Below are 18,842 nucleotides of genomic sequence, written 5' to 3' on the forward strand. Positions count from 1 at the left end.
TTTTGTTTTTTTTTTGTTTGTTTGTTTGTTTTTTTTTAATGTAGCTTCTATTTGTATCAGTSTCAATTTCTTGCAGGATGGCCTTTTGGTCTGTCTCTAGCCAGCATAGCACGTCAAGATAATACTTTTTTTTTTTATTTTATTTTTTTTTTTAAATAGCTCAATCTCTGAAAAAACATTTGTGATCAGCAATTTTTAAGTTATCACATTAATTTGCATTTATACAAGAGTTTAATTGTTTTTGTATAACTTTGTGAAGCATTTGGTTTTAACCTCACCTGGCTAGACAGAGTCCAACTAGCAGTGGAAATGCTCTCCAGAATATGCCTGAAAATAGCAAAACAAACTGCACAAAGCCACGCCATACCACTGAGTGYAACCATAAGCATTTTGTGTCAACTGATGTGGCTGTTCTAGATGTGGAGGAGTTGAAAGCACAAAAGGGAACAAATCAAGACACATGTTATATATGCTAATGACACCTAGACCTATTGAATTAAGTCTTATCTGAAGCATCTTAAAATTAGGGTACACTGGAATGGAAAAGAATGTTACTTGGTTACAATTCAAGCCCAATAGCCTCCACATACAAAAACCTTTTCAAAAAGCTGAGTACAATTTGTGGCAGTGATAAGTGCACAGCCTTTCATACAGTGGAGACTAAACTCCTCTGCACTTTATGATCCCACAATGCATCACACAATGGCTTCCTCAGTCAACACTCATTTCATTTGTTAAAACCCAACATACACTGAATTTTATATTAAATTAACCATCTGGATGATTATAGTGAATTATTGTATAGAGAGCTCATTTTGTCCAGCACTTTGTGAATACTGTGTTACATTTGCTGCTTTTCAACACAAGTCCTTCTATGTGTCAGTCACATATAGTAATATAAAAGTGATATTATTGTCAAATCTGATAGTTCCATATATGTACTGTTATATTGGATCGGGGGAGGGTCAATGGGAAACCCAGATATTTCTCAAACCAGTAACTCCCTAATCCCAGGGACTTCCAAGGTATTTACAGGCCAGAAGAAGGTAATATTATATTGCAATTCTTGAAATAAATCAAGGATGAAATAGTTGTTCCACTTTTGGGAGCATTGTCTAACTAAAATCTAATTTTGCTTTAAAATCATTGCATGAAGGAATGTTTGTTTTGCTCCATCAATCTTTCCAGTTTGAGCTCGAATCATATAGCCTGAATAAACATAACCCTTTAACTTGGCTCAATTCCATAGATAAGACTGACAAATGTTTTCTCTCACACACATACGGACACACATGAAGACTTCGAGCTGGTGAAAGATTCATTAGTGTGAAGATGCAGAGATCAGCAACATTCAAATGGAAGTTGCTTCATATTTAACAGTCTTGGGGGGGAGAGCCAAGGCTTGTGGTCCAATAGTATGCAATTTTCATCAAAGTGATGGGAGATGATTCATTAGACGCTGAGAGCACTGTGCCAGAGAAGATAACTCAAACATTCCACTGCTTTGCTCTCCCCTGTGCACTGGTGTGATTATTTCTTGATTAAAATAAAGCATATCTATAAAGCATATATATATATATATATATATATAGGTACAATTTAAAAAAATGTCTCAGAAATCCTCCTGATGAACATTTATCAAGTGAAATTGTTAAACATCCATAATTTGTCATTTAAATATGAAATAAGGATTGAGCGCTCAACATAATTCACCTGCAGATCCTCTGAAGATCCAAAATGTCTACTTTCATATATATTCAGTTAGCATTGAATAATAATAAGATCAGATTTAATGCGAGTAAGCCCATATTAACGCATAAGTACTTCACATCCTTGAGAGTTGGAAATGCAGAGCTCTGGCACCCTTGATTTGTTTGATAAGTTCCTCTCAACATCAGAAAAAACAAAAATCCAGAAGGACATTTATATRCTGAAAATAAGTTCCAGCTTTGTTGTGTATAAGGGCTCTAACATTGGAAACTGTTTAACTTCCCAGTTTGACATTTTCATTACTTTCTGCTTTAGTTTGTGAATGGAGAGTCTTTTCACTGTCTGAAGTTTGATCCTGGGGCCTGCACACACACTTCTGGACCCATTGTAGAGAGTGAATATAACTGCAAGCTATGCCATTTTTAAAAGCATCTGTCAGCTTTTCCAATGGATGTAGACTGACCCATTATGTTATAAATTATATCACATTATTCACTTTTTTTTAGATTTTACAGTGGAATTCAATTTACTTTGAAACTGCTGAATAAAAAATGTTCTCACCTTAAACATCAGTTTTTTTTACTAGAAGACCTCTTCCAAGAAAATGGCATGTAAAAGGCTTCCCTTTATCCTTTGCATTTCAAAAAACTGTGGCTGATTGAGACAGATCATGTCAGAAGTTTTAAAATTATGCATGAAATGGATAAAAAGTGGTAACTTCCTCAAGTAAAGTCATTTCCACTGAACCTGCTAAAAGGATGTTAACTTCAGCTGACAAAGTCAGAATGAGGTTTGGCAGTGACAAGCAAAGACTGCCTCCCTTCATTTTGCAGCTATCTTACTTTAAGCTCTCAAGAGACCAAACGTGACCTACTTTAACTGTATGCTTGTTTGGAAAACAAATACTGAATACCAAAATTACTTTTTTTAGCACCAATTTTTGTCCTCATCACTCAACTTGTAGTATAAGGTAAAAGCAAGAAACAAAAAAACAAAACAATAATCCACTTTTTTTTTTTAAGTCCCCTTTTGAAAGTGGATTGCTCCCTTCAGATAGGGGCAGGGGTGAAAGTAAAGGGGTACGGCAGGGTACTTCGTACCCCTAAAATATTTAGAGGGTGTACGCAGGACCTGCAAGAGAGGGGAGCAGCTGTCTGCTGTAAAAAATCAGTGGGTTCACTGTGCAGCCGCGACTGCGCCCACTAATTAGCCGTGACTGATTCGTTTTTCAAGAACAATCTAAAACGACTTAATCAGTTAATAAATAACTTTTTTTCCATTTTATATTGTTTCTGAACTGTTCGTGCTTAGCTAGTGTAGCGGTGCAATACGTCGATCACGGAAGGTTTTGAGTCGATCTCGGCATTAGGTGAGAAACTGAACGCCACCAGGATGCTGAGACCAGCATGTCCTCCTCTGACTCCTTATCAAAACGTTAATAACTTTATTAAAGAACAACAAAAAAAAAAATCAACAAAACGTGTTCAAATTAATGATTCAACAACTATAATAATCTCAGTAATTATTGTTTCAACAAGGTGTTGCGCAATTCTGTGCGTTTCGGTTCCATGACAAAATAACTACCGTGTTTCCCAGAAAGTAAGACACCCCCGATTATAAGACGTATCGGGGGTTTCAGGGGGGTCGGCTAATATAAGCTGTCTTACTTTCGGGGAAACACAGGGGTATTGCCGCCTCCCTCTCATCTAGCTGCGCGCCGCCTCCTGCCCACGTCCGCACCGTCCCCCTCTCCATACGTCACCGCGCCGTCCCCTGCACTTCCTTTTATAAAACTGTTTTGTGGTGAATACAATGCTGTTCAGGTTGTTAATAAATGTTAATTTTATGGTTAAAACAAAAAATTCGACAATTTTTTTCCAATATAAGACATACCCCGAAAGTAAGACATAGTGGGGCTTTTGGGGATAAAAAGAAAGTAAGACACTGTCTTACTTTCGGGGAAACACGGTAGCAGAGCAAGAGTTTAAAATTAACTTATCAACCACCGCTGTGTTCATGAGAGGCTTATTAATAGTCGCATAATAAATATCAAGCCTGAAAACCTGATATCGTAACGGACAAAATGTTTTTAACGTAATCTCTTGTCGGCTTGTGGAGCGCAGTAGGTTGCCATGGCAACGGCTGTGCTTAAATGACAGAGAGAGACCGAGAGTAAAAATGTGCGAGTGGTGTAGAGTTGATCAGCTGTTCGGGTTGTTTTACCTTTGTCTTGGCGAATCACAGCCACTTTAGTTTCTGAATATTCAATAAACTACAAACTTAGACTAATTACCTCGTTCTGTGTGACTATATCAATCACACCAAACATCAAACACGGCAAATACGTTTCATTAAGTATTTAACAAACAAATGGCTTCTACCATGATAATTATGTGAAATTAAATTAATTGTCTAATATAAAAAAATTGTTTGGTGCTGTCGGGCTCAAAGTCTGAGAGGCTTTTCCTTTATCAAACAATTTAGGTTTTTGCCTCTTATTTAGTGAAAATATTGATGTTGATGAGACTTTCTCCAAAAATAATAACTTTTTTCAACCTTTACATCTCCACTGTTGAAAATGAGGAGCTAACATTCATAAATGACATTGAAATAAAATCTAGTCCAACACCTTGTTTGAGGTGATTCCTCTGGATCCTGTTGGAGGAAAAATATCCCAACTTCTGAAGATGTGCTTTTAACCTAACAGAGCTCTGTGGTTCCTCCTATCTGTATGAGAGTCAGGGTGAGGAGGCGCCATGTTAGGAAGAGAAGTGGAAGCTGCAGGATCTTCAGAACAAACAGGTCATGACGCTGGGCTACTAATTATCTCTCTCTCTGGACACAGGATCAATATAACCAGTTTAAAAGCTAAAATGAATGGTTATATGCCAGACATGGAAAACTGGAACTGGGATGCACTCCATGCCATGATGTTCAGAATTTAGGTCTCATGGCATCTCAAGGCGTGAACATTACAGCCAGTGAGCTGAGGGAAATGCAGCTTTATTTTATACCAATTCAAGAGCTACCCAGCTTTTTTTTTTTTTTTTTTTTTTTTTTTTTTTTTGTCGTAGTACTCCCAAGAATTTAAAACTACTTTCAGCCCTGGATAGGGGGTCTGACTTTAAGTATCTTGGTGTCTTGTTCATCAATGATGGTAGTGTGGAGAAGGAGACGGGTCGACTGACTATGGACTCATCTGCAGGAATGTAGGCGCTGCTGTGGTTTGTCTTAGAGCTGGCCCAAAAAGTTTAAGTTCTCAATTTATCAGTCTCACCCTCACAACTTCACAAATAGTCTTGATATTGACTAAGATTGGAAGAAAATTTGCTTCCTCCATAGGAGCCATTCCTTGCGTCAAGATCGGTCAGTTAAGGTTGTTCAGGCATCTGATCACGATGCATTCTGTAAGTCTCAGTTTGGAGGTTTACAGCCCATATGCAGTGGGAAAACCTGACATAGGGGCCCGTTCTAGCCTGGAGTGTGTCCTTGTGTAGAAGGATGTGTGCTTTTTTTCACCCGCTGYACCTATTTTATAATGTAAAGCACTTTGAACTGCCTCGTTGCTTAAATGTGCTTGACTTGACTTAACCTTTTTCTGATGCTCCCTCTAGCTTCATTTCAACTGGAAATGTCCGTTTGTGGWCAACATGTASTCAATAACATTTATTATTGTACATGTTTTTTTGTGTATGACTGAATGCTGCTCCTACAAAAAGCAGCATTTTCAACATTCCCATATGAAATTTGTGTTACATTCAGTAAGGGTCACCAAACCCCAGTTGTGATTGCATGTYTATAGTCTTGCTGTTAATCTTTGGTTGGCTTGTCTTGCTTTGGGACATGTGTATGTCATTTAGCTCAACACACGTGCAAGACAAGCGTCTTGTACTTGTAACGCGTTGAAGCAGCAGAACACAACAGCCAGGTCAGGAAGCTGTTTTGCTTTTTCGCCTGGCTGCTGTGAAGGCGCAGAGTTTGAAACATTTTCCTGGGAGCCCCCATTCTTGCAGCAACAAAAAAGCTCATTATCGAATGCTGTTGTATGGCGTTTCTGGAATGTTGACCAAACAAGAAAAAAAAAATGATACAACCTGAATTGAAAAGTGTACCCTGAAACTAAAGCAAACTGAGCTGTGGATTTTGTGAAATATTGCACCTYTATTCCCTCTCCATTGTATTGTGAAATTTTGAGGTTAGATATCCTCTTCAAGTCAACCTACAATGGCAAAAATTTAGCTTTAAATAGTATACATATTGTAAGTACTCTACAAGTCAAAATCCTTTTCATCAGAGCTGTTAAATGTCTATGTACTTTTCTAAACCCAACATAAAGAGGTGTCTACTTTTCTCTTCAGGATATCTCCAAGGTTCAGAGAATTGTTTCCTCCAGTAAATCACCCATGAACATCAGTGAAATAAGAAGAGAGARTGTTGGAGTTAAAGAGTGCCAGATGGAAAAGGTGAGCTTTTGGAGTAGTTAATGGTAATGGTCTATGTGACCACRGGGCTCGTATTCATGAACTCCATCTTTTCATGAAATTCATGCTCCTTCATCAGAAATCAGATCAACCAATTTACTTCAAGTGCCTTCATTAGGGTTAGTAAATTGGACAAATTGGCTAACTTACAACAAGATCTTTAGCAAGTTTCACCTTGGTGATGAAATTCTTTCAAATTGTTATCTGATTCTTCTTTAATAAAGATTAATTTGATTTTTTTTTTTTTTCGCATATGGTTGAAAAGTAATACAACCTTCTTGGTGTTGTATTTTTTCACTAAATAGACTTTTTTTGTGTGTGGATTATTTAGAGATGGCATGGTGGACGTACTTTGAGTTTGAGTGTATTCATTCAGGACCATAAACAAGGACATTAATCTCATCAGAAAAGAGTTGCACTGCACTAGATTTAGTTACTGGCTGACTTCCATCTGTAGTCCTTAAGGTAGACAAAAAAGATAAATATAACATATAAACACAATATAAATCCACAATACATGAAAGCATGTAAAAGACAAAAGCTCTAACATCATAATCATAGCTGACATTATCTGAACTGTAAATGTAGTCCTGAAGTGAGCCATGCACTCAATATTTTTCTAATGAGCATTTTATTTTGCCTTGGGGAAAAGGATGTTCATTGTTTTACAGTTTGTCATGAGAAAAATCCATTTTTTATATGCTTATTATTTGATTATGGGTCCTGCTGCACCAGCTTATGTTGTCTTCCTCTTGAGCAGTGCTTGTCACTGTGGAGAAAATAAGACTGTTGCATGTTTAAATGACATGTTTTAAGTCTACTCCCACACAGCCTTTCTAATAAAAAAAAAAAAAATGCGACAACCATTGTTTTATTTGGAATAACTCTGTTTGGGGATGATTGGGTTTGCACTCTGGTCAGTATGTTCCCTGATAATCCAGAGAAATCTTTGTGTAACCAGCATCAAAAAAGTTACAAGCGCTCTTCTTTTGTCAATAGTCCTTGCATTTGTTCTGTAACTTGACAGGAGTCCCCTTCTGTATAATTGAATTCACTGGGCACAATTGAAATGGCAGGGACCTATCTGTGTGACATCTTACAGCTGAAAATGACTGTCAGAGTTACAATCAAGCTGTGATGTAGCAAAATTGGCATGGGCAAGACCGTGTCAAGGTCCAGATCTTCAAAAGAATACTAGAAAATGTGCTTTATTGAAATCAAAAGAAATCTAGAACAGAGTTCCTACATCTGCTTACCCTGCCAGGTTAGGTAATTAGAGTGAAAAGGTTTCCCACAGTGGAGAAGGGGAAACCTCACAGACCGATTGCCATTGATGCATTATTTGACCAGTCAGGCTTTTGTGTTAGAGTGGCCTGGGAGAAGCCATTGCTCAGTAAAAGACACATGAGAGACCACTGGGAATTTGACAATAGCCAGCTGAACACCTCTCAGACTGTGAGGTAAAATTTTCTCTTCTGATGAAACAAAGATTGAACTATTTGTCCACAATTCCCTACACTGTGTGTAGAGGAAAGAAAGCTGCAGATAATACCTATTTAATACTGTCCCTACAGTCAAACACAAGTGCTGTAAGGTTGTTTTTATTTTCCTTTTATAACCGAGCTTGTAAAATAATAATAATACAGTAAAATATAGCCCTGTTAAACAAGAAAGATGATTTTAGATTCCTTTAGATTTTGTCCTTCACTTATTTGTTTTGTTTTAATTTGGGAAGAGAGTATAAATTTGTCCATTTGTATTTTGTAATTAGCAACAACCTTTTTTTTTAAAACTGAAGACATTGACTGCTGTAAAATCAATTATTTGTAGATTTAATTTTAGATTTCCAACAGATTGACTACTTGCTTAATTCAAAGTTCTATCTGGTGAAATCAATGATTATGATTGATAAAACATTTTGCTCACTGATATGGCTGTGCTCACTTCATTAGTTTTTAATCTAAACAGAAAGATGATACAATCTATCTGCAATGTACTTATATGCTCTTGCTCTTCTCCAATAGACCGCAGGTGAATGCTTCCAGAATCAGACGGATGGATCAGCCCCAGAAAGCAAAAACCTACCAGACATTCAGGTATGCTGTACAATACTTCATCTGCCATTACTTTTATAGAAAACTTGGCTAATTATTAATTACAGAGACTATCTTATGCTTTGGGTTAATTTACTGCATCAACGAGTAGCCTAGTCAGTGCATTTTTTATAATTGCTATTTAAAGAGGAGAGATGGTAATTTGTGGCTATTATATTGCATATCCTCCATATGCTATTTACTACATAGGCTATTTACATCATAACCTTTATAGGACATGACGATGATATTATCATAAAAATGGTAAAGAGAAGGACCCAAATGTAGAGACAAGACATCAGACAAGTTGTTCCAAAATTAAACTGTTTAGACAAGAGAAACTAATCAAAAACTCAAAGTCCTGGGAGAACATGAACCAGGAGACATGCTGGACGTAACAGTAGGACCTGATGAGATGAGAGATGTTGAAGCTGGAGAGTTGATGACTGACAAGGAGCAGGTGGTTGATTAGAAACTAGGTGTAGCTGTGAGGGAAGACAAGTAACTGAAGTGAGATGAGATGAAATGGGAGAAATGGCTGACAGAACACAAAAGGAATGTGGGAGTAGAAGTTAAATACCAAAATAAAGCAAAACGCAAAAATATAATTCCAAAGATCAAAAACTGCAATTAAACTCAATTCGAAAGACTTCTTTAAGAAAGACAACCTAAGCGTATCTGGCAGGATGACTACATAATTGATGACAACCACTAATCAAAAGATACTGAAATAAAAGAAGAAACACCACCTACATCATATTGCTAAGAAAAGGCTACCCATCCAGTCAAATCCAACACTCAATGTGCCAGTGACATCTATGCAGTGTGATTTTCAATGGTCTGCCAAATTCTATGCATAGTTGTCTCCGTCAATCTAGTATTGAACTGAGTCACACCTGTTTGGCAGATGGCAAAACAATGCATCTCATTTTAAATGCAGTGCAATACGTCGTAACTGAGCAACTGTCTCCCATTCCAAGTGGCAGAAGTCCATATTTAGAACACACATGCCTAGAATTCAAGAACATTTTGATACAGTTCCAATGGACACATTTGACTTTGTTGGTTTGATTTATGCTAGAAAACATGTTTTTTTGTCTTCATGTCATGGTAACCTGGGTAGTCAGTGTGGAGAGAGATGTTATTTTATGTGATGCAGAAGCATAAGAATCAGTCTACATGAAGTGATTCTGTTTTTGTTTTTTTGTTGTTTTTCTTTTTAAGTATAAGTCAAAAGCAACATTCCAGAGAAATATCTATTCATTAAAAGTCTAATTTTGCCAAATATAAATGCCTACGTCTTTTTGCAAAAAGTGATACGTAACATCTTTCCCTGCTTTTCAAACCTTTCCAGTGCTTCCTTTATTGCATGGGAAATTTTTCAAATTGGCTTACCACAGCAAGCCTACAATCAACTCTTTCCCCACATCCCTCATTCACAGCCCTTTTGCCATTCAGGGTGTAGTAAACAATGTGATTAGTCGTAATTTGCATTCCGGTCCCTGCGGATCAATCTGCATCAAGGCGCTCTTCGTTTCAGTCAGTCTACCTTCATTATGTGTCCTCATGTTCGATTTATGAGACTGAAAACTTGAGAGGCTCCTAGCTTGATGTGAAGATGTTCTTTGAAGGGTGGACAAAGAAAAATGGCATAGCATGACTCGGGAGTGAATTTTAGTCTTAAGATCCATATAAACTACTTTTCAGTTTGAGAAGAGTTTTATTCTGCATGAATTGCCTGTAAGGATACACGTGTTATTGACTTGAACAATAAAATGCCTTCAGTCTTTTGCAGTCAAATTTATTACTCATTTAATGGGTTGGAATTTGAGAGTCCTAGCATTTGTCAGCAGTTCCTTATCTCAGAAACATTATGTCACTTTCCCAAAATAATGTCCTAAGTCTAAAAAAATAATCACCACCTCATTTTTGCAAGATGATTTAGGCAAAAAACAAACACACTTTTGGCGTCACCTTATTTTGTGACGATAACTTTGGAGGTAACTTTGCACTTTTTACTCCCAAATTGATTTAAATCTTTGGTAACTAAAATGTATTTTGTTATGATTTTAGACTTTAGAATACTATAAAGAATAAGGGCCTGCTTGTGAAGAGAAAAGAGAAAACATACAAAGTTTCAACACAAGTCTGTAAATTGAGGCATGAGTTAAGCCCCCTTCACTCTGCCTCCAGCTATACTCATATTACCTCTATCTAAGATTCAGTATAWTTAACTGCATTCAGAAGAACTCCAAGTTATTTCTGTCCARATTTAGTTACTCAGAAGTAACTAAATCACAACTCAGGACTTGCGAAGGACCTTTATATTAAAAGTAGGATTACCTATCAGCAGGGCGACAACCTTAAACATACAGGCAGAGCAGGAGTGTCAAAAAGGCAAGTTTGTAGTTGCGCAAAGCTGATAGAGAATCACCCAAAATACTTGTAGCTGCAATTGTAGCAAAAGTTAGTTCTATAAAAATATTTACTTATGGGGCAGAAAATAAATGCACAATTCACATTCCAGATTTTTTTTTACTTTCACATCACAGTTATGTGCAAAGCAGCACATTTATATATACAGTTTATATATACAGTATACATTTATATATACAGTATATAAATGTAATGAAGCTGTAATAACCAAAGGGTTATGAATACTTTTGTACAAGCCACACTCAATGTGGATTTGCAGTGTATTTATTTTATGAATAAATGAAAAAAGCTACTTATACCCAGGTGTGCTTGGGGGAGTTTTACTGCTGATAAATGAGACGCATAGAGAAAAAGGAAATGCCAAAGCACACAGTGCTGTTTGTTGTCAGGAATCCTCATAACTAAGTGAAATGCCCAATTTTCCAATACAATTAGGTGATAATTAAATGTACATTTTTTTGCTTGTTTTTCTGTTTAGCTTGTATCATTTGGTAGGATCTATACTACTCATTTTTATTTGCCATTTTTCTGGCATTTTGTTTCAAGATGAACATTTAATCTATAGTCTACTGCCAAGCAGAGCCGTGTGTAACTCTGTTTCTTAGCAGTCAGTGAGCCTCAAGGCATTCTCTGAAGTGACACTGGTGAGCACTAAACAGATGCTTGGAGAATTTTCTTTTTCAGAGTCTATGTGTCATCTCTGTCATTGCCAAAAGATGACTTAAATTATTAAACTGGAAGAGAAGGCTGCTCTGGATCCTGAACTAAAATCACACAAATATAAAGATTCAGTTTTAATGCGTTGTGAACTATAGACACAAATTGGAGAAACACGTGTTTTCAAAGTGACTTCTTTTATTTRYAATGTTTAGATGTTACATTCGTTAATAAGAACTTTGAGTTCGGTTCACTAATGCACAGCATGAGTAGTGACCTCTTTTTTCAGTCAACCAGATTAAGTCCATGCATAACTGCAAGTTTTGGATTAAAASCCTGCAACAGAATTAACACTATTTTGTGCAAGTTTTATGATTTTTCCTAGCAAACCAGGAAAACAACTGTAACATGAAGACCCAACACAATTGCACATCATCAGCTTAGAAGTTCGCCTCCATCCTACACTAAGAGGATGTGATGGTTAAATTGGGTGCACAGCATCCAGACACACAAGCAGCAAACAATAATAAAAAAATAAAAAAAACGGAGCAGCCAGAGTTTCCACATCAATAATTTATGGGTGAAACACTTCTCGCCATCCATAGTAAAGTACACAGCATTGCACAAACTGTTATTTATCTAAGGAAGCCATTCACCAAAAGGAGACGATACCACTGGCCTCGATGTGGAGCTGCGAGAGAGATCAGTGCATATATGCTRCTCTAAAATGCATACTTCAAAAAACAATTAGTATCAGAGAGCCTGAATTAATATTTAAAAACTGCTTTACATTTCAGAAATATTTAAATTCCCATTGTACTGCTGAACATGGCAAAATTAGAGAAGSAAAGAGAAAGAAAGTGTCCAAATCTAACAGCCCATGCTATAATTTACATTAGGTAAAGCAGTGTAAGGTTCAGTAAATTGTTTTACAATGYGAGACTTATAAATGACATAGATTCAGTCCACACAGAGTGATRTATTTCAAGTATTGCTTTAGTGCTGATGGTTATGGCTTACAGCTAATGAAAATTCAAAACTGTGTTTCTCAGAAAATTTTAATATAACATGAGACCAATATTAAAATATATWTTTTTACACAGAAATTCCAACYTACTGAAATGTATATAAATGTACTGTACAATACAGACATTCAGTACTTGGACAGGGTCCGATTTGCATGAATTACTGTAGTGCATCAGCCTCTGGGACTCCTGAAGTRTCGAAGAAGTCCAGGCTGCTTTAATAGCTCACTCAGGTTTGGTGCCTTTCATCTTCCTCTTTGCAATACCCCATAGATTATTTTTGGGGTTAAGGTCAATTTGCTGGGGAATTTAGTACAGTGWACCTGTGGCTATTAAAGCACATATGAAGGTATGAAGTATTTTCTGTCTTAGTTGCTCCCCAAATCATCATTTCCTATAGAAACTTTATACTTGATACCAAGCAGATTGGGTCCTGTGCCTTTCCAATCTTCCKCTGGATCTCTTMATTTTCAAATTAAATACAAAATTTAATCTGAAAAAAGAACTTTATTTAGCATGAGGAACATAGCCCATGTCCTGGGTGAATCTGTGTATGATATCTTTAAAATCTCCCTGCAATTYAYGAATGGGCTTTGCCTCACAAGATAAATTGWTGTTTTGCTTATGCACCTTTTTCTATAACACTTTTCCGTCAACWGAATTTTAAATTATTTTGTTTGGATACAGCTCTCAAGAACCAGTGACCTTTTAAAACCTAGGTCCCTGGTGGAAGGTGTCAAGACTGCTGGGCAGATCACATCAGCAGTCTGTCTGATAACTGACTTGAGCCACAGTCTCCAAAATTAACAGCAATTAACATTTGAAATATACAAAACTTTGAGTAATGTGACTCAGTACATTCAGTTCAGTCTTTATGATACTAGAAAAATAACATGTCTTTGCTACTCTAATTTTCAAGATACAATTATAAGAAACCTACTAAAATGCCCTGTTAGCTCATGTGTCCTCATAGATTTGGTTCACTCATCAATAGCATTTTGATTCCATCAAATGAAAATGTAATGTCTAAACAGAAGCTACTCAAACAGAATTACAGATTCTTATATACATAAGAAAGGTTGATAGGGAATCAGACTAATTAAAGCATCTATTGTGTTCATTATCAATTTCTTCCTATTTTTTAAATAAATACATTTGTGTAATTCTCATCCTACAGACCTTCAGGAACAGCTTTACTGCAGCATTTTCTTTTCTACCTCTTTGTCCCTCTCATACTCGCTCACCATCTATCAAAAAGAGAGTGCTTTTTGTTGGTTTGCTTCCGTACTGTAAGCCAACAAAACAACTCCTAACAAGCTCTACAAAATAGTCAAATAATTTTATTTACCGGGTGTTTACTTAAGAGTAACTAAATGGAAAACCAGACMTTACAAAACATCATCAAGTTTTTAAAGGGATCCACGACTGGTTGAACATGTTGTAATTTTAGTATTAACTAAAAAAAAATGCTGTTTGTGGTACGCCAAAACTCATAATTACTTCACAAATATGCATCTTTTGTTATATTTTTCACCCATAGTGGTCGGCATTTTTTSACCGATGGGTTGATGAAACATAATGGTCCATTCTGTACTGGAATCTACAGAGTAGAGGCTAACTTTATCTTAGTAGTTTTTCATATCACGTTTGCCTGGTGTAATTTTAGACAGTGTCACAATGTGTCACTATTGGCTGCAATAAAAAAAAAGACAGGAAAAAAGTGAGGCAAATCTGGATAATTTCCCACATGAAAGAAAGAAGAGTGCAGTGCGAGAGACGGAGCGGAAAACAACCATCGAATAACTTAATCTGTGCCCTCTACATTTATTGTACCAGCAAAACTTACGAAGACTCTTTGAGATGCTAACAGGAGCTATACTGTAGTAGAACGATTTCACACAGATTTTGAGTTAATAGGTCACATGACCTAGAAGCTATTGAAGAAAAATACTAAAGAAATAGCTAAATAAAAAAAAAAATTCCCTTCTCACCCTCCGCGGGTGGTCTGTTTCATCCTCTGAGCTCGGGTCCTACCAGAGGCCTGGGAGCTTGAGGGTTCTGCGCAGTATCTTGGCTGTGCCTAGAACTGCACATTTCTGGACTGAGATGTCTGATGTTGTTCCTGGGATCTGACTGTATAGATCCCATCACAAATTAAGCAGATAAATGCATCTACATTTTTCTCCGTAGTGACAAAAACCGCTGATTGAGGCCCCAATAACTTTTAATAAATTTAATTAAGCGACTTCACTTAAATTAGCATCACTTCACCCGCTGGGGTCTGAACGCACTTCCTCCTGGTTCCCATTTGGAGAAAAATCTGCGCTAATTCATCAGTCAGTTGGATCTGTCTGATCCAAACAGATCAATTTAACTCTGTGAGGGTTGTACCGTGCGCGGTCCGGTTTGCGCTTTGACCGGGATTTTTTTTTTTTTTTTTTTTTTGCGTGGTTTCGCTTCTCTGAAACAGACAGATGTTACATCTGCAGCGCTCCTCCAGAACGCCGCTCTCCTGGGTACCGTGCACCAAGAAGGCTCCATCCGTGTAGCCGAGTGGCGAGGCGTCGTTTCGCAGTGGCCACCAGAGGGAGCTGTGTGTGCCGGCGCGTTAGAGAATGGGGTGAAAACCGTTAGACCGGAAGCAGCAGCTTTGTCCTGCTCGCTACGGTGTGCTAACGGGCCTAACGGTTTTCTGCCGTCCTCAACAGAAGATTTCTGAGACAATATGTGGAACTTGTTCGGGCTCCGTGAGGAACTGCGGGGCTTGGTAGGTCTTGGCATATTGTGAGTTTCAGTTGAATGATGTCTGGTTCTAGTTAAACAATGATCTGTTGTGTACAGTGCCAGTTAGGGTGAATGGCCCGTTGCCTTCCGAGATTTTGAGTTGTAAGCAAAGTTTACTATGCGAGTATTTTGAGATGTTACACTAGGTTGATCATAGTGTAAGAAGTCTGTGTGATTTTATTTCTTTTTTTTTATAGAAGCGTGCCTGCTTCAGTTATTTATGTGTAACGGTTATTAGATATACAGATGAAATTCCTGCTAAAATATGTTTCACAATTATCCTGTAATTGGTGGTTTTTGGCGCYCCCTACTGGTTACCTATAAATTGGATGAGAAACCAAAAAATTCCACACAGTTGCTTCAGCGCTCTGTTGTGGTAAGTCAACAAATCCGGTTCTCTTCTAAATGGTGTTGGAGGTTTGTTCAGGAGGGTGACTGGAATCTTTGTTACATTGCACAGAGCCATAGGTTGAGCGGTAGAGAGGCTCACTGCGCCATATGTGTTTTATCAACCACTGATTACAGGTAATTATGTTATATTAAATGTCAGTAATTTATTTTGTCAGATATGTGTATCAGTTTGTCAGTTAGTTTGTTATATTTATCAGTTYGTCAGTTGTGTTTGCCATYCTGTTTGTTTGTTGGTTTCTATGGCAACATGASATGTTTCTTTTCCACTAATYCCCAGAGAGCTTTTAATGACTGCTGTTGTATTTATTATTCATATTCTTTTATTTGTATTCTAAAACTATACGATMAAATGGCCTAGAAAATATAATGTCRGAATTCACTATAATTGTTTGTGAATTACACAGTTGGTTCAGCGCTCTGTTGTKAGCCATAGGTTGACCGRTAGAGAGGCTCACTGCGCCATATGTGTTTTATCAACCACTGATTACAGATTGCAATAAATCACCTAAAAACCAACCAACCGGCCWCCGAGTGTGCATAACAGGACGGATAGGTAAAGACAGAGCTGTCACATATGCACTCAGTAAAAAAAAAAAGGAGATTTATTTGATTCCTGCTATTAAAGTAGCTGTCACTGTAAGATCTTTACCCAAAATTTACTGTTCTGTCCAAATTAATTTAACAATACTCTTCTTCTATTAAGAGTATTGGGGAAATAAAAAACCCCCATTTATAACTTTGTGTYTGGGTTCCTCATTTTACCAGGCTACATCCGCTTAAAACATTTATCTCTATATTGGAAGATAAATGTTTTAAAACCAGGTGTCATGTTATGTTGTAGTTGATGGTCAAATATTTTCTCACTCATAACAACCAAACCAGTTTTTTTGCTTTATGTGTGGAAATATTTCCCCAGACATGTTTGCTAATAATCAATGAAAATATCACATTTAAAAACGGTAATTTTTGCTTGTACGTGCATATTTTTTTGTTATGGACGAAATAGCACTGATCTTTTGTACTCTCCTGATAACATTTATAGGAATTAGACTAAATTTCTTGACTGCGCRGACTCGTGATGATCGAACACGGTGTGTTTGAACGGGGAAGAAGTATATCCGAACACTGGGCTCTTTACAGGCTGATGCAAGTTGATTGAGGGAGCTGTCAGCTTAATGGTATGATAGAAAAACAGAAAATAACCGGATATTTTCTTGATATGTCTTCAAGCTCAATAGTTTTTTTTAAATTATGGAACACACCAAGTGTCAATTTTCTCATTTTGATGGAGAATATTAGCAACGATTAGCCAGATTTACCAAGCTAGCCCTCATAAATGCTCACATCCTTCTGTGCTACGGAAGGAGGAAATATAGAGATGTCAGAGCTTTAAATCTGTTTTATTTTTCTGTTTAAAGACTGACTGATCTATTTGTTTAATTTCTTATATCATCAGATTATTTCACATAACATTTTATATTATAAATGAAATATTCCACCAGTGGAACTAGTTTTAATCAATATTAAGGAATTATTTATAATAAGTAATTAATTAAAATGGATTTTAACCACAGAAATACTCCAATTATGGGACAACTGAACAATATTACAATATCATGAAATAAGCATCTTATTTTAGTCTGTATCAATACTTATTTATTAGTTTTTCTGTTTTAAATATTTGGAATACTTTCCTATTTTATCCATAGTTTTCATGCCACAGTGTTTTTTAAATTATTATTATTWTTCTTTTTTTATTTCTAAGGAATGTATTGTATATATATAAATGAGGCTCGGGCATCTGGTCAGGATGCCTCCTGGACGCCTCCCTGGTGAGGTGTTCCGGGCACGTCCCACCTGGAGGAGGAATACCCAGGACATGCTGGAGGGACTATGTCTCTCGGCTGGCCTGGGAATGCCTCGGGATTCCCCCGGAGGAGCTGGAAGAAGTGGCTGGGGAGGGAAGTCTAGGCCTCCCTTCTGAAGCTGCTGCCCCCGCGACCCGACCCCGGATAAGCTGAAGAAAATGGATGGATGGATGGAATGTATTTAGCCATAAAGTTTGTTTTTATTCAAACTTCAGCAGTTTTCTAGTTGTTCTGCTGAGGCAGTGACATCAATTATTTGTGACATCACACAAATTGATGTCACAAAGAGAATTGATGTCACTCTTGTGGAGCAAGAGAGACATCACAAAGCTGCACGGTCAYAACCATCGCAGAAGTCCTCACAAGCAAATCAAAAGAAACATTGAGCAATTTTTTTGGATTTTTCTACAGAAAAAGGATCAACAATGAGTCAAAGCAGTTCGCCGTCATCTTCTGGTTACCAGAATGAGACACAACAGACTTCTGCTAGAAAGACACAGAAGTTCCAAGACATCTTGAATTCAGTCAGCAAGATGTCTATTGAAAGACAGACTCTGGTCAATGCGAATGAGGAGCTTAAAACTCAGCTTAGGRTCTCAGAACAAGCTGCACTTGAAAAAGATGAGCTGCTTCTAGAAAAAGACAAGCTGCTTCTGGAGAAAGAAGACGAATTAAAAAAACTGTTTGACGTAATCAGAACGTTAAAGGAGGATAACACCATCCTAGAACAAAAAAACATCGCCCTGGAGCAGGAGAACGCTGCCCTGAAGCTGCAAAGCACCRCCCTRGAGCACAAAAACAGCAATCYAGTGGAGAAAACCATCAGCTTGGAACAGGATAAAGCCACCTTGGATCTGAAAAGCACTGAATTGGAGCAAGAAAACACCACCCTGGAACAGAGAAGCACAGCCTTGGAGCAGAGAAACATCGACGTAGAGCTGAGATGCATCACGTTGGAGCAGAATAGAAACAGACTGCAACGGAGAAACATCACCCTGGACAGGAACCACACCGCCTTGGAGCAGATGTACAGCAATATGGAAGAGAATTATAACACCCTGCAGGAGCAAAATGTCGCCCTGAATATAACTTCCCAAGTCCTGCTGCAGACAAGCAGGAACTTTGAGCAGCAAAACCACGACCTGCAGCTTGAAGTGGATCAGTTGAACCAAGCGGACGAACAGCAGAACCAAAGGGTGGAACAGCTGAACCAAACAGTGGAAGAGCTGAACCAAAGGGTGGAACAGCTGAAGCAAATGCTGAGGGACGAAGAGGAGCAGCAGAACCAGCAGCTATCAGAAGAGGACACCGATACATCAGAAGAGGACACCGACACATCAGAAGAGGACACCGACACGTCAGAAGAGGACACCGACA

The 18,842-nt window shown here is 37.6% G+C and overlaps 1 protein-coding gene across 1 annotated transcript in view; it reads left to right on the top strand.

The window, feature by feature from the left end:
- The window catches only part of luzp2 (leucine zipper protein 2), a 168,549-nt gene that overhangs the window by 141,731 nt on the left and 7,976 nt on the right, over nt 1–18,842 (top strand). Inside the window, exons 10-11 of the mRNA XM_008405682.2 lie at nt 6,069–6,173; nt 8,216–8,287. Of these exons, the coding sequence (XP_008403904.1) occupies nt 6,069–6,173; nt 8,216–8,287 (177 nt within the window). The remainder of the gene's footprint in view (nt 1–6,068; nt 6,174–8,215; nt 8,288–18,842) is intronic.

The sequence above is a fragment of the Poecilia reticulata genome, linkage group LG3 (genome assembly GCF_000633615.1).
Source record: "Poecilia reticulata strain Guanapo linkage group LG3, Guppy_female_1.0+MT, whole genome shotgun sequence".
NCBI lineage: Eukaryota > Metazoa > Chordata > Actinopteri > Cyprinodontiformes > Poeciliidae > Poecilia > Poecilia reticulata.